Source organism: Gymnodraco acuticeps, unplaced genomic scaffold (assembly GCF_902827175.1).
Source record: "Gymnodraco acuticeps unplaced genomic scaffold, fGymAcu1.1, whole genome shotgun sequence".
NCBI classification, from domain to species: Eukaryota; Metazoa; Chordata; class Actinopteri; order Perciformes; family Bathydraconidae; genus Gymnodraco; species Gymnodraco acuticeps.
In genome coordinates, this window is record NW_022990722.1 from 1,678,499 (window position 1) to 1,693,616 (window position 15,118).

A 15,118-nucleotide genomic window follows, 5' to 3' on the forward strand; every position below is an offset into this window, starting at 1 on the left:
TTTGAAAATCCACCTACCTAACCCCAAAGACTTGAAAGGCAGACTATAGTGTTTGAGGTATCTCAAAGAAAGGCTGATCATCGTGCATACACAAATATGTCAGGTATCCAGTTTCAAGAATAAAATCTTTATTATTCATGTCAGAACATACACAGATGCATACAGAATACTACAGAGATTTGTCACCAAACTATTTAAAACACACAGTATAATACATAAGCAATGTACAAAACGATTTTGACGGATCCCCTTCTGTATCCATTTACTTCCTTTAGAGTCCTTGAAGTTTGCTGTGAACACACAAGAAGACAACTGATTAGTATAAGCATTACTGATGGTCAATACTATAATTTTTTGTTATGAAAGATCTCAAGTAACAAGTTTAACCTAAAAAAAAAAAGCATCCTACCTGTCCTCAATAGTTCTGCTGGCTGGGTAGTACACCTTAAATGTGAAGCCACTTTTTGGGAACGAACCCTGTAGAAACAGATTATTTACAAATGATAAAAGTGACAAAATACAATAGAAATTCAAATATCATTTTCTGTCAAAGGACCACTGTTTCTTCTCACCGGGTTGACACACAGGCAGTCTGTGTTTTTGATGCTGAATGGGTCGTATTTGTCTGCGAAGATGATGACATCGGGGATTGGGTATACCCGCAGGGAGTAGTCGTACGCCCAGAATACGGGACTGACATACAGAGGCAGTGGAGTCAAGTGACCCTGGGATAGGATGGTCTTAACAAACTGCGAAGATGACGAGTAAATGACAAGATCATTTATTTTAGAAAAATAAAAGGACAATTCACATTTGTTTTGTCAGAAAGGAGACCAAGTTGGATAATTTACCAATATCTTTGCAGCAACTACTCTATGCTTCAGTTCACTCGGTAAGAATGTTTTTCAAAGAAGCTGAAACTCACATGGTTTGGAATGTCCAGATTGTTATTGGGCAACCGGACACAGTTCCTGCACATCTTGTTGACCAGGTCTTCTCTGATAATGACGATCTCCTGGGTGCAGTACTGGATCCTGAAAGGAAAACAAAGCAGTTAGAGCTAGAACAGTTGTGTACTTTAAAATGTCAAGGTACCAGTCAAAAACATTCTCAAAGACATACAAATCAACCCTGATCATTCTCCATAAAAGACTGTTACCTGCATGGGTTAGTAGTGAACACTGAAAATGGCACCCTCTCTCTGAAATCCTCCGTGATGTGATCTGCCAAGGGAGGCCTAAGAAAAACATATGTAGCAACATTTGTCCAAATCACTGAGCAAAACTCACATAATTCTATTAAAAAGCTGATGTTTCTGAATGTTTACCGTGGCAGGATGGTGCCAGGACCGGGGTCTTCTGGGCCAGGAACAAACACAAAGCGACAACTGTAGGACAATTGCAAACAAAATTCAAGTCAAACTTATTGAAACTTAAAAGTTGAACAGTGCAGGAGTGTATTGTGTTATCTACATGAGCTTCCTTATGCACATGCACAAAAGAAACAAGACCTACTCAATAGCGCTACTATGGGTCACTACAGGGAACCTTAAAACAGAGCAGAATAGAGGAAGAACTCTATGAGATCCTACCTGCTGTGAATGCTGGGGTATGAACATATAGCATCAGCAAGCGTCTTCAATGACTCTAAAACAGAAAAACAAATTAGATTCCGAAATACTTTCTATTCATCATTCAAAAATCTGTAGTTTGTTTGAAGTGATGAAGACCCAAAAGTCTCACCTTTGAGAGATTTGATCTGTGTTTTTCCATATGGGGCAGACGAGAAGTTTCCACAAAAAACGAAACAGGTAGGAGGCATCGTAGCATAGCCTGTAAGAAAAAACAAAAAGCAAGGCTAAGTGGGAATGATGTCTCATAAAGTGCATATATGGGACCTGTGAAGTCTATGATGCAACACCAGACCTGAGAACATGACATTGAGCTTCTCCATCACTTCAACGCTGTCTAGCCACACATCAGAGACAATGACAAACATGGCGTCTTCATTCTCTGCCTCCAGTTGCTTCAGCTTGGCTGAGGCCTTCACTGAGGTGGTGGATGGGCCGCCAAAGAAGTTGAGATTGCCGTAGTATGCTCTGGAAATAAAGCAAGGAGCATCAGTGACTAACTGTTCTTACACATACATTTTTGTTCTTTTTAAATAAACAATTTAGAGTTAAGTGCCCCGAACTCAAACAGAAATGAGGGGAGTTGCAACAAACTTTGAATGCCAATTTTAATATCTTGTGAGTAATAACATATATGTTGCAAACATCCCAGTGCTATTATATTTGGTTGAAAGCGTTATCATCGTTAAAGATTAATGTCGTTATTACAGACAGTTTCAATACTCTTGATTGAAAAAAGAATAATGATGTTGGCCTTCACCTTAGTTTAATGACGATTTCACCGCATATCAACAACAAGGTAAAACGACCTCACAGATGTCATACTAGATTCTTCTTTCGCTTTGGGGTCATTTTAAATTGTGAAAAGCTACAGATTAACTCCCATGTTTATCAGGTTGCACAACATCTCTACTGACAGCTCACTGATTTTTCATGTGATTAAATGTTTTCTTAAAAGCTTTTTCCATCCACTGACCTTGTGCCTGATGACGACTCTGTTGGTGGAAACCCAAAGCCATTGACGTGGAAAACCGAGTCCTCGTACCAACCTGCAGGACAAAGGGGACAACTTTCCTTCTAATAATGTTTGTGATAATGCTTTATATTTTTAAATATTAAATCATCTTTTTGTATGTTCAATAATGCCATTTTTAGAATGAGTTGATGTCTTACCCTCTGCCAGCACAAAGCAGGATTCTGTGTACAGGCCATTATGAAACTGGTGAGAATCTAGTTAAGGAATTCATCCATTTTAAAAGCATTGTATATTGATCAATACAAATTCGTTTTTGATGACCAGCTATAACAAAGATTTTGAAAGGATATTGCTTTGGACATGTCCAGTTGTACTGTTCCACTTAGGTCCTCCAGGTAAAATTTACCCTGAAAAGAAATGAACAAATGTTTAAGAAACTAGTTGAAAATATAAAATGTACTGAAGAACAGACAGGAAGCTTTTTCTCCCCAAGTCACCTCTTTTAGTTGTGTGATCATCCCCAGTACGATCACTTCTCCCAGTTTAGCTGTGCTGCCAAGCAGTGCTTCAATTGTCTTGAGCTAGAAAATACAAATAAAAAAGGAAAACAATCTGTTAGTCAAATGCAAAACATTAGGATGTGTTTTATTTTCTAGTAGTGTTTTAAGATGTGTTACCTGAAACTTGTTTTGACCCTCTTCAACAGCAGCTCCTATTGCAGGAGGGGTGAAGAGCTGGTGCCGATGTATACGCTACAAAACAATAGGTCTGTATTAATACAACGTGCAAGCTACGCACACTGGACTGGCAGCGAAGACATTGAATCCAATTTGATAAAGACAGACTCACTGACCTGTTGCAAGATGGTGTAGCGCTCCCTGAAGAACTCAGCTTTGTCTCTGGCCAAACCACACAGACTGGATGCTGTATGGCTTGTCATACTGATGCTGAAGGAAGAAAGCCAACATAAAAACCTGTTAACAACTTTATCTGCAATATATGTAAGTATGTAAACTGGGTCTTACATCAGCAGCAAAAAGGTAAGAAATATAATTCTGGGATTATTTGAACACAAACAACAAAGAAACTGATTAACTCACGGTACAAATTTCTTCCGCTCCGAACTGTAAATGTATCTGGGCACATCAAAGGCTCCAATGATGTTGAAAACATTATCTCTGGAAGGGAGTTTTAACAACTTTTAGGCAAAGATGTAAGAGATAAGATAAAGCTTTATTGTCTCCCTTAGGAGAAATGTGTCTTGGGCATCGAGATAATACACATAAAACATTCAGGTCAATCAGTCATAGATACAGAACAGAGATCACATATCACATGGCAAAGAACAAGAAACATACAGGTACAGCACTTTCCCTATTGCATTCATACATAATCAAAAATTGCACTTTCCCTATTGTATGTAGTTTGTAAATGTATTATGATCAGTAAATCAAATAGAAACACTTACATGTTTTCATCACAAGACTGAGTGCAATCCTGAACAGCACTCTCCACCACAGACAGCTCTATCATGTTAGAGGACACTGTTGGGAAAAACAGACAGCGGTCACAACTTGCAAACAAGCTTCAGGTAAACATAAAAACACATTAGGTAGTGCTGCAGAAGATTCTGCACGAGGGTTGACTGCCTCTTGTCTCTCATACTGACTGCTTGCCAGAGTAAGTCTAAGCGAGCTCTGCTGGACAATGTCTAAAGGGGTTAAACCATCCTGTTAGTGTTCCACCCTTGTGCATATTAGACAACATATACACATGTTATAAGGCTCTAAAACAGGCAAGACAGGTAGTTCTGTACTTACATGGTTGCTTTTCCACTGCATCCAGGACCTTTTCAATAATGTCATCCAGCTCAGTGGCATTGACAGACTCCAGGACCTCCAGTAGGTATTTGCTGGCTTCACTGGAGCACAAAAACCATGCATGTAAAAACAAGAAAAAATGCGTGTTTCTTACTTTTGACTGCTTATATGAAAGCAAACTAATAAAGAGTTTCCCAGAGAAAATGTGTGCTTGCTTTCGATAACAAATATCCCAGAAAACATTTATGACTTCTATATTTTGCCCAATTTTGCTTAAGAAATAGACTGCAATGTTTTCAAAATGTTCATATTAGACGATATTTTGTATTTAAGCTGGAGCATAGAAAGAGTCACCCTAAGTGCAAACATGAAATAAGTTTATCTTTCAGTATGATCGCATTTGATGAAAGCAGCTGCAAACAGGTTCATTAACCTTAAATTTATATATTTGTATTTTCTACATAAGCACCAAGGGGATGTTTCAGTAGAAGTTAAAGTGCTGAAATTGGACATACTTAGTAGAAGTGGAATCACTGCAGAAATGTATACTAAAGGTGGGGAACTAAAAGCAGTTGACATTTCTTAAGAGTTGTTACTGTTTATTGTCACGTCAAGTGTAACGTCAAGCGGTTTAAGGTAGACCTGACTATACAAAACTATTGCCCACATTAAGTTACATTTCCAGGTTGTCACTGCCATAACATTAGACAGACGAGCCGACCGCTTCCAGACTATCACTGCCTTTGAGGCGACAGATATCTTGTATGAAGTTAACGCTCTTGTTGACTAAACAGCAGTAACGTTACAACATTAACAAAACGGTTTAATATGATTAAAATACATACGGTCGAAGTATAAGTCCCCGCATCTTGAAGCCAGCGGACACTTTGGTCTTAATTTTGCGAGCAACATCCATGGTTGTTACAATGAAGCGTCTCTGTTGTCACTGCTCGACTCAAGATTTGGCGCTAAATGTCAACTTCCGGATGTATTTGATCACTTCCGCTGACGAACAACGCAAAGTCCTCTGTATCAAAAATACAGAGCAGCACCACAGATTGGACCTTTATATATACAGTCTATGGATTGGACCCACACATGTTTTTTTTTATCTTAAAAAAAGTTAGAATAAAATAAAAATAAAAGTAATAATAAAATACCAATAATAAATTAAATTACAATTATAAAAAATAGTAATATATTCAATTATAATAAATACAATAATTATAATTATAAAAGTGATATCAATTAATAAAACATTATAATGACAATAAAGAAATGAATAAAGTAAAAATACAATGAATAAATAAATCAAATAAAAAAATGATATCAATACATAATGAATAATTACATAATAATTCATATTGATAACATATGAATAATGTTAAAATAAATCATAATAAAAACAAAAATAATAAAACAATTAAAAAATAATAATGAAAAAGAAAGACATTTTTGGTCCCTGCACATATTGCACATATTCCAGTTTGGTGCTGTAACTCTGCATTTATACAGCTGTTATTGTTGTTACCGTCATAGCCAGAGCCTTCAGAGAATTAATTTAGTCATTTTTACATTTTCTTCTGGGAATTGCTGTGTTCCGTCTCGATCGTCTGCAAATTAGAATAAGGTTGTGTTTTCGGGCAGAAAGCTTTTACTTTGAAAAGCCACAGAATACCGGAAGTTGTATTTTGAAACGGTTTATGACAGTAGAGCTAGAGGTATTTTTTGCTGTGTTTTAGTGTTTACAACATGAGAACAAAAGGGACTGTCAACTAAAAGCCTTCTGAATCAGGTGAGTATGAGTATTAGTATATTGGTAGAAAAAAATGTGTGTATTGTCGTCGTCGACAACCGTTGTTGTTGCCACTGTAACGTCAGCTCAGGGTAACAATGTTATGTAGCTTTACATTTTGTACAAATACCAAAGCCTATAATGTACTTTTACATTACATTTAATTTAGCTGACGCTTTTATCCAAAGCGACTTACAATAAGTGCATTCGACCAAGAAGATACACACTTGAAGAAAACAGAATCATATAAGTACATTCGGTTTCATAGAGCCATGCAATGACAACAACATAAAGGGATAGAAAGCTTGCTTGCTTTTTAGCTCTGCTTGCCGTTATGGGTCACTTCCCTTACTGCTTTCAACAGCAGCTGATATTGTTGGCGACCTTTAAATACATTTCTTTAACAAATATATAATTTTAACCTCAAACCTTTTCTATTGACAGCACCCAGCTATGGCCTCCGCATCGAGCCCCAGCTCGGAGCTGGTGGCCCGGGAGAAGAGCGGACACACGGCTGTGGTCGAGGGGAACCTGCTGTATGTGTGGGGAGGGTACATGGTGAGCAAAACAAACAATAAACAACATTTCTAAACCAGCTGTTTAACAAAGGAAAGAGGGTGGCTACATTAATCAGAATTTACTCTACTCTCAAGTTACTAACTGGTTACTACATGTCAGGTGGAAGTGTTTAACTTTTCTATTATTAAATGAATCTGTTTGTTTGTTTTACTTTACTGATTATAATTTTTCTACAAACCATATTCTCTGCTTTTTAAATATGAACCATAGCTTAAACATTTCAATGCTGCTTAGGCAACATTGTGCATTATTAATAATAGATCAATAATAATCAAGTGTCGGAATATCAAATTAGCCAGTTTGCATAACAAGTACTTGTAGGATACTTTAAGTTTATTCTGCAGATAATACTCTACTATAACATTTTCAGCTCTTTTACTTTTTGGAAATGTCTGCAATATGGTAGTACTACTTTTACACACGCAAAGAATCTTACTACCTTTATCACTGTTTATGCAGAAGCCATTCTTTAACAACTGAAACATTTGAAAACTTGAAAAAATATAGCAAACCCTCATTAAGCATGCTAATATGGCTTTAAGCACATTCTCAGAATTTGAATTATTTTATTGCATGAGATTTTTTGTTTGTATATCTCTATAATAATGATTTGCTTCCATATCATGACAGACTGAAAGACACATTCAGTGTTATGTCATTATAATAGCCTTGTTTTATTCTCTACAGTCCATTGCTGATGATGAAGTTTTCCTGCCTAGTGATGAAATCTGGGTGTACGACTTAGAACGGGGTGTATGGTAAGAAGATTAAATAAGTACTAAATGTGCCGGATTTTTGTCATAACAAAGAATAGTAATGCACACAATCTTCACATAATATCCACACACTCTGTCCTAATGTGTCTAACATTCCTTCTGGCGACTTTCATTGTGTTTTGACTTGTTCCAGTCTTGTCACATTTTTCTTGTGTTTGGATTGTAAAGCACTTGCCTGGAGCTTTCTGCTTTGTAGTCATTATTGTAAAAATGTGTCATAACATAAGAGTATGTGAGTAATTAATTCTCATTTTAACATTTTAAACCTTTTCTTGAAGGGAAGTGTTTCACATGTCAGGGGAAGTCCCTCCCTCTATGTCTGGAACCTGTGGCTGCTTACTAAATGGACACTTGTACATATTTGGAGGTTGTGATAACAATGGACAGACCAATCAGGTAAGGCAGATTCTCAACACACAGTACTTTATCTAATTATGGTTGAATTTATGTGAATAATATGTTTTTATTCATATTTTTGTTAATAATTACTATCATTCTGTAAAATCCCTCCTAAAGGTCACATCTTAGAATGAGCAAATGTTGACATGAAGAAGTGATCAGTGTTTGACTTTAAACAGATATATTGTGTCGACCTGACAGACGGCAAATACACGTGGAAGAAGATCAATTGTGACATTGGTTCTGCCCCGTCACATCGAGACAAACTGTCCTGCTGGGTTTACAAGGGAAAGTAAGCACCATTAAAATCTCAATATTACATGACTACTATTTATTTTATTCACCATATTACACATGATAATAATTGTGATAATCTTTCATTACTGTTTTCCAGGATCATCTACTTTGGAGGATATGGTCACAAACTACTGTCTAATGTTGATAGAACAAACAGAAGCTTTATTATAGATAAAGCATCATGGGTAATCAATATTATTGACTTTTGACACCGTCACTGGGTTCGATAAACACTTGCTTACCCAACAGTGTCGATAAGGCATTACATAAATATTTCTGAAAACATCAGTGCTCCATTTTTCTGTGTTGTTTTGTTTTAGTTATAAAGTGCTCCAGGACAGAAATGTGAAATGTCAGCATCTGAGGACGAAACTGTGATCTCACTGGTACTGACCAACAATACCCTTAAATGCCTTCATATAAATAATGTTCAATTTATGTTATACTTTCAGGTTGAAGAAGTCTTCTGGGGATGGAACAATGAGGTTCATATGTTTGACCCCATGCAAGCCAGTTGGCGTCAACCACAAACCCATGTGAGTATATTTGAGTGCGATTTATAATTGTATGCCTTGAATGCATGCATGGATTTTGGTTTGTTAAATAAGACCTCAAACGTAAGGGAAACTATGCTGTATTGGAAATATGTTAAGACAATTTCAAAATCCACAGATTACTTTTGTGACTGTTTTTGTGTGCAGGGCCGTACTCCAGACCCCAGGGCCGCCCACGCCAGTGCCACAATCGGAAAAAGAGGATACATCTGTGGAGGCAGAGTCATGGTGGGAGTTACATCATTTTCAGTTCCTCTCATATATGAACAAGTAGACAACAATAAGTCACCAGTAGCAGCAAGGACATCGGAGAAACATACATCCAAGTCTGTTGTTAGTAACTTGTGCTTTACTTTTTTTATATTCAGGAAACCAGAACGAGTGACATTCACTGCCTGGACCTTGAATCATGGACGTGGTCAGAAATGTGCGTATCTGTTTGTGATCAATAGCGAACTGCAAGTGTGCCCAAATTACTTTTTTTTCAACTTTGTAATGGATTAAAAAAATTAACTTTAGCCAGGTTTGTCTTTTGACACCAGTGTGCTAAATATATTTTCCAGAACGCCAGGCTCCTCCATTCCAGTGGGCAGATCGTGGCATTCGCTCACAGCAGTTTCAGACAGCAGCATGTTCCTGTTTGGAGGTCTCAGTGCAGACTGCAAACCAATGAGTAAGAAAGTGTACCCACCTGTTCACTTTGATTTCCTTATTCCTTTGGTCATTTTATATTATTCATTGGTTGGAATTCAATAACATGTATTTTCTAAATCAGGTGATGGGTGGTTGCTTGATGTTGAAACAAAGATATGGAGAGAAGTCGAGCATCCCTTCAAGAATAAGCCACGGTAGTAATTTATGAATGTGTGGCAATTGTGGAAAAATAACTGTGTGTTTTACATGTATTACTTTGTAGGAGAGTTTTCAGAAATTCTGAGATGATTTTTAAAAGCATAATTTCTCCTATGGAAGGTTATGGCACACAGCATGTCCAAGCAAAGACTCTGATGTGATCGTATTTGGTGGAAGTTGTGACTACATCCTCCTAATTGACAATGTAAGTACCAAAGAGACATTTTCCGACTAAGAGATGTGAAATGATACATATTTTTGGCAGATCTGAAATCTTTACAAATTAAATTCTATAAAAGCCTCAGAAAATCCCTTTAAAACATGCAAACATCTGAAACTATATGGATGCAAGTTTGTTTTTAAATCAGCAGGTGTTTAATTACCCCTCAACAGCTCTATAGAGATGTGTACAGGTATTGTTTACTGACCTTAAGAAACTTGCATATTTATTTTTCAGAGTCACTGCAATGACGCCCTTGTCTTCCAAACACAGCCATATCCTCTATTCAGGTAAGAAACAGGATATGATTTATAAAACCCAAAGAGATCATTTCATAAAAACATTGCAGAAAATAATTACAAATTTAACCAGAAAAAAATGAAAAAGACAGACACAGACATTTTGTTAAACAAAGTTGGAATTTAAAAAGAAAAACATTAATTTCTGACGGTTAACAGGTCTGTTTTAAAATGTATTGTGTAAGGATCCATTTCTAAAGAAGTATCAACTCCTTTCAAGGAAATATAAATGAAAAAATTACATACTTTTTCTTCTCACAGGATTTGTGAGGATTACATTGCAAAGAATGTGAGGAACAATGAGACACTCAGAAACCAGCTTTCTCTCCTACCTCCAAAACTACTGACGGCCGTACAGAGGAGAATGTCTTACTACAGGCCTTCAAAGAGGCTGAAGTATTAGTTTAAAGAATGTCTTAATTGCCAAGAACAATGCATTGGCACACCAGTACTGTACTCTTTTCAGTATGTATATCTCAGTCACACTGTGGGGTAGCTTTTTAATTTTTTTAAAAAGTGTGCCAAATATTTTATGGTGTTTTATTTTATGGTTTTAGAGATGCACATTTTATTTTGTACAGTTTGCCTGCTGAACCACCCTTAAAAAAATGTTCCTGTGATGACTGTGATAATTAAAGGGCGCATCAAACTGTATGTTTGGGGTGGATTATTAGGAAACACAGGTATTTTAAGTATAAGTCAACTCAGCCAACTTAAACACACACACTGATTCTTACAGAAACTTCACACATGACCAGAAATACAGCAACAATCCATTTTTATTTGCAATATAAAACAACATTAAAAAAACCTTTCTCTACATGCCAGGTTGAATTTCCCCTTTTGTCAATCATTGACATACAGTATGCCATTTGTTTACACATCCATTATTAATATTCAAGTATGTGTTCATGCTACTGTTTTCCACCACTAAGTGGCAGCATCCCATTATAGTTGAATGTGGCTGAAACAAAGCTGCGTCTTAAGTGAGCCTGACTAAAAGTCTCTGTTGCCACACATTCCTTCTTCACAAGGGTGGAAAAGTGCAGGAACTGTGGCCAGGAAGGAAACCTTAAACAAACATCCCAGCTCATACCTTTGCAGGGTCGCCACAAAAACTCTACCCTATACCCGGCCCTGCACATCTGCTGCTGGAAAATGTGATGCTTGCATATAGCATGGCCACAAGAATGTGGTTTTAATGCTACTACCTCAGTTTTAGCAACCAGAGAAACATGTGTGCTCTTTCCTTTACCTATTAACAGCAAAGTTAAAGTAAAGTAGGTAATAGGTAACAAATAAGAAGGTGTGCGCTCTGTGGGAGGCCTGCAGCGTTGAGGGGGTGACAGTGACACCGCTGCAGATAACACACCAGGAAGGCTTCTCTCAGCTCTCTGGACTGCAAGGAGAACCTCCTGGCACCTGTTCAAGTTGGTGTTATAGCTCTGCGATTACACTGCCACATGTTGTTAAATAAGACTTGGGTGAAATGCAAAGGCCTGGAGTGCAGCAGTTTAAGTTCAACACAAACAATGTAGGATTTACCTGTGAAATCCTGCTTAAATACAGTGGATGTATTCCTTGGTAACAGGAAATTGTCAAAAAGAAACCTGCACCCATTTCTACTTTAAAAATTGCTAATGCAAACTTTTCTGTGCCACAAGGACAGCTGAAAGAGAAAACAGCTTTGCTGCAGCACTCCCAGCTCGGGTCAATTAAACTCTTTCTCAATAGTGTTCATCAGCTCCTCTTCTGATCCATCGTACATGATGGCTGGCATGGTGAGAGAGGAGCTGCCAAACGTCCTGGGAGTGTGGAGAAACGAGTCATCAACATAGTGATATAACACAGAACATATTAAGTGATACTTTCTATTTTTGAGCGATTTCACAACAGATATATATTTTTTCAATTGATCAATCCACAATAACATCAAGTGATGAATTTCCAAATAATATAATTCCCTATAGGGGCCCTGTATGAAATATAGTCTCCTCCTTGTGTTTAACACATGTTGGATTGGGGATACTATTCTTAGTTCCGGTTATCACTCACTTTCAACAAAGCAGCAACAACAGACGTGTGTTTTTTCTGTCCTGCTTGCAGACGTCTCACTCTGGGTTGGTATTTCGATCCCTTTTAGGTACATTTGATCTGACCCTGCTCAGTTTTTACTACTGCACTGAGCTCGGAATTGCATTATTTATAAGAGCTGTACTTACGATTGTTTTTCTGATGTGGGAACAGCTTCCAACAAAGCCCCTCTTGTCAAAAAACCCTGAGAGGACTGAGACACACCAGAGATAAAGAAGGAAAGAAAGGATGGCATGTGTTTTCATTTTAGCACTTAAAGGTTCTGCAGACCTGTTGTTAATCAGAAAACAACCTTGCTGTTATAAATAAACTGACAGATAAATCACGTGTTTTTCAATAATAATGAACACATTTTAGTATAATAAAAATCCTTACATTGTGCTGACTGGGGCACGCAGGTTGTGTGGAAGCATCACTGCTCCTCTTGTTTACATCTCCGGATCCACCGTGTGAGCCACGTGGCTCCTCGGAGCTGAAGTCATTTTCATCCTCTTGGCTGAAGGGACACAGTCCGTATGTTTTAGATCTGAGTCCTATCTTCTTGGGAGGAGTTTTCTTCACGGAAGTTTTCTCTCGCTCCTCGTAATCCGCAATAACAGTGTCCATCTCCCCGTCAATGTCATCTTCCTCCCGAGAAAAGTCAGAGTCGTGCCCCTCGCTGTGGCACTCCGGTTGCGCACGGTTGCGCGCGTTGCGCAAAATTGATTGGAGTTTAAGAGGCTTAAAAGGCCGGCTTTCCTGTTTTGGTGAAGTTTCACCAGAGGTTGATTTTGTACCCTTCACCTCGCCGACACACGCAGGTGCAACTTTCTTCCCACGGCTTGTACCGCTGCCCATGTCTGTCCGTCTGGCTGCTTTCAAAATCTAAACGCAAAGTCCCATTTCCAAATTCCTCTGCAGGCACACCAAGAGCCGAGTTGAACATTAACCAACGATGATCCTTGGCAGTGTTTAAGGTCAGTTTTACATTTGGATTACGGCTGTAAGACAGTTCTCTGGCTAAACATCTAGATTTAAAGGCCCATTTTCTTGGAAAAATGTCCCGCTAACATTCTAAAGACGCTCCGCAGAAATGTTCACAGAGCTCTCTTTACACTTTCGGGTAACTCCACATCAGGATGAGGAGCAGTGTATCAGTTACATAACACCAGTTTGGCTCAGGACCCCAGGGAGAAAACTCCGCCTTCTTAGAGGGAACACACACCCTTTATGTTTCGAGTATTTGTACTGGCCACAAATAACTTCCACTTTCCTTTAGACCCTCCGCATATATTTTCCTATCATAGAATTTAAAACAATTTTTTCCATTAAAACAATTAAAATAAGAAAGCCATTTAAATGTTCAGCCACTCCCTGGATTTTAGAAAGAGATTACATAAGAACCTTGACAGTATGCCCATGCAAAGGCTAACAGGGTCCAATTAGTTTGATATATCTGCATTACATCAGCAACAATGACCAGCCTTTTGCCTGTCTGTGTTCAGCTAATAGATTTTATTGAGGCATTGAAGTGAGGTCAGGAGTGAGTGAGTTCCTGTCCTCCCGCTGGGTCTAGGAGGCCCCCAGCTTGCCAGCCCCTCCAGTGACTGATTAAGACTCAAGCACAGAGCCACAAGAGAAGAGGCATTCCTTTCCGACAGCTTGGGCTTCTCAGAGATTCCCCAATAAGCTTTTGTTTGATCCACTTGCACATACAAAAGACACAGCAGGAGCATCTCCCCGCCAGAGCTGTCCGACAAGAACCCAGAGTTCACTCGAGTAAAGGAGTTGTTTGCTATCTTTCATTAAGTGCCTCATTCTCTCTCTTTCCGTGCTTTTGTGAGCACTGTGTGTGCCAGACAGCTGTGCAACCTGTTCTCTCTGGAGGATGACCAAGTCAAAGACACCTGCCGTTTAAGCAACTGGCATTTTCTAAACTGTGAATGTGAGAGGGGGGGGGGGGAAATGGGAATGCAAGTCCCAAATGCCTCATAGAGGAAATTCCTGCTTTGTTTTTTGATGTGCCAGAACATGTGTAAGAGGATGGGGATACATCTAAATTATTGTTCCTTTACTTGCTTCACTTCCCTTGCTTAAGCTGCAAACAAGTAAAAGACGAATACTTAGAGGTTACTTATAGTCTTCATGAAAAGCCCAATGTGGTATCGTGTTTTTAACCATTTCAAAATGAATTCATCCAACCAATTTCTACATTTCAGTGATGCTGTCCAAAGATAATATTTTCTTTATTTGAACGTTTTCTCAGAAACTAACTTTAAGGGCCCGGGAAAAGCACTTGAATGCAGAACATCCTCTTATTTGTGCACTTATAGAATACATGTGCACTATACGTCTTTCCTCTCCAAAAGTCCAATAACATGTACTTAAGTGTACCCAAAAGTAAAAGTATACAAACACGCTTACTTTCCCCCTCTTATATCATCCTGTTTGTGTTTTTATTTGGAACCCTCTTTTTGTTTTTCTCTGCCTTCACCAGTGTGTCATCAGAAAGATCAGGCGCACACATCTGGAGGAGAACTCAACAGCTTCCAGACAAGGGGGAGGATCTGCTGCCAGACGGAGGCCACAGCCCAGCTCGCTGCATAACTGTGGCTTCTCTGACTTCTCCCACATTCAAGAATATTTCTCCGTCGATGATCCGAGACTTAACACAGTGGAGTTCAGTCTTTTTAAAAGTCTTGTTCTCCTCCCGATTCTTCTTGATTCTGCCTGGTTTGATTTATCACCTCCTCTAAAACTGTTTGAAATCAATTAAGATGGGTTTGTGACTGTGAATAAACATTATGCAAACTGCTTTTGGAACTGTTTCAGATACAAATGCTCTTTG

The 15,118-nt window shown here is 38.3% G+C and overlaps 3 protein-coding genes across 5 annotated transcripts; 1 reads left to right on the plus strand and 2 right to left on the minus strand.

The window, feature by feature from the left end:
• Positions 1 to 106: 106 nt before the first annotated feature.
• On the minus strand, positions 107 to 6,757 carry pole2 (polymerase (DNA directed), epsilon 2). 2 transcript variants are annotated; one of them, XM_034231737.1, is made up of 19 exons: positions 6,651 to 6,757; positions 4,427 to 4,527; positions 4,075 to 4,150; positions 3,707 to 3,784; positions 3,460 to 3,553; positions 3,284 to 3,358; positions 3,104 to 3,187; positions 2,957 to 3,013; positions 2,804 to 2,852; positions 2,607 to 2,679; positions 1,926 to 2,098; positions 1,743 to 1,832; positions 1,592 to 1,646; positions 1,328 to 1,387; positions 1,160 to 1,237; positions 926 to 1,034; positions 573 to 749; positions 410 to 477; positions 107 to 290 (listed from the first exon to the last, which is right to left on the minus strand). In XM_034231737.1, the coding sequence occupies exons 3-19, from the start codon at positions 4,137 to 4,139 to the stop codon at positions 272 to 274; spliced, it is 1,404 nt and encodes a 467-aa protein (XP_034087628.1). In that variant the 5' UTR covers positions 4,140 to 4,150; positions 4,427 to 4,527; positions 6,651 to 6,757; the 3' UTR covers positions 107 to 271. The 2 variants fall into 2 exon arrangements, with proteins under 2 accessions (XP_034087628.1, XP_034087627.1); XM_034231736.1 differs by lacking the exon at positions 6,651 to 6,757 and adding an exon at positions 5,272 to 5,410.
• Positions 6,091 to 10,849, plus strand: LOC117556412 (kelch domain-containing protein 1). 2 transcript variants are annotated; one of them, XM_034231738.1, is made up of 14 exons: positions 6,091 to 6,221; positions 6,666 to 6,779; positions 7,488 to 7,558; positions 7,855 to 7,972; positions 8,155 to 8,267; positions 8,370 to 8,457; positions 8,725 to 8,808; positions 8,974 to 9,054; positions 9,195 to 9,253; positions 9,390 to 9,499; positions 9,602 to 9,674; positions 9,799 to 9,883; positions 10,136 to 10,188; positions 10,459 to 10,849. In XM_034231738.1, the coding sequence occupies exons 2-14, from the start codon at positions 6,675 to 6,677 to the stop codon at positions 10,598 to 10,600; spliced, it is 1,182 nt and encodes a 393-aa protein (XP_034087629.1). In that variant the 5' UTR covers positions 6,091 to 6,221; positions 6,666 to 6,674; the 3' UTR covers positions 10,601 to 10,849. The 2 variants fall into 2 exon arrangements, with proteins under 2 accessions (XP_034087629.1, XP_034087630.1); XM_034231739.1 differs by having other exon boundaries at positions 6,109 to 6,779.
• Positions 10,850 to 10,958: 109 nt separating this feature from the next.
• On the minus strand, positions 10,959 to 13,422 carry LOC117556413. Its single transcript, XM_034231740.1, has 3 exons — positions 12,667 to 13,422; positions 12,420 to 12,484; positions 10,959 to 12,002 (listed from the first exon to the last, which is right to left on the minus strand). The coding sequence occupies exons 1-3, from the start codon at positions 13,126 to 13,128 to the stop codon at positions 11,909 to 11,911; spliced, it is 621 nt and encodes a 206-aa protein (XP_034087631.1). The 5' UTR covers positions 13,129 to 13,422; the 3' UTR covers positions 10,959 to 11,908.
• Positions 13,423 to 15,118: the final 1,696 nt, after the last annotated feature.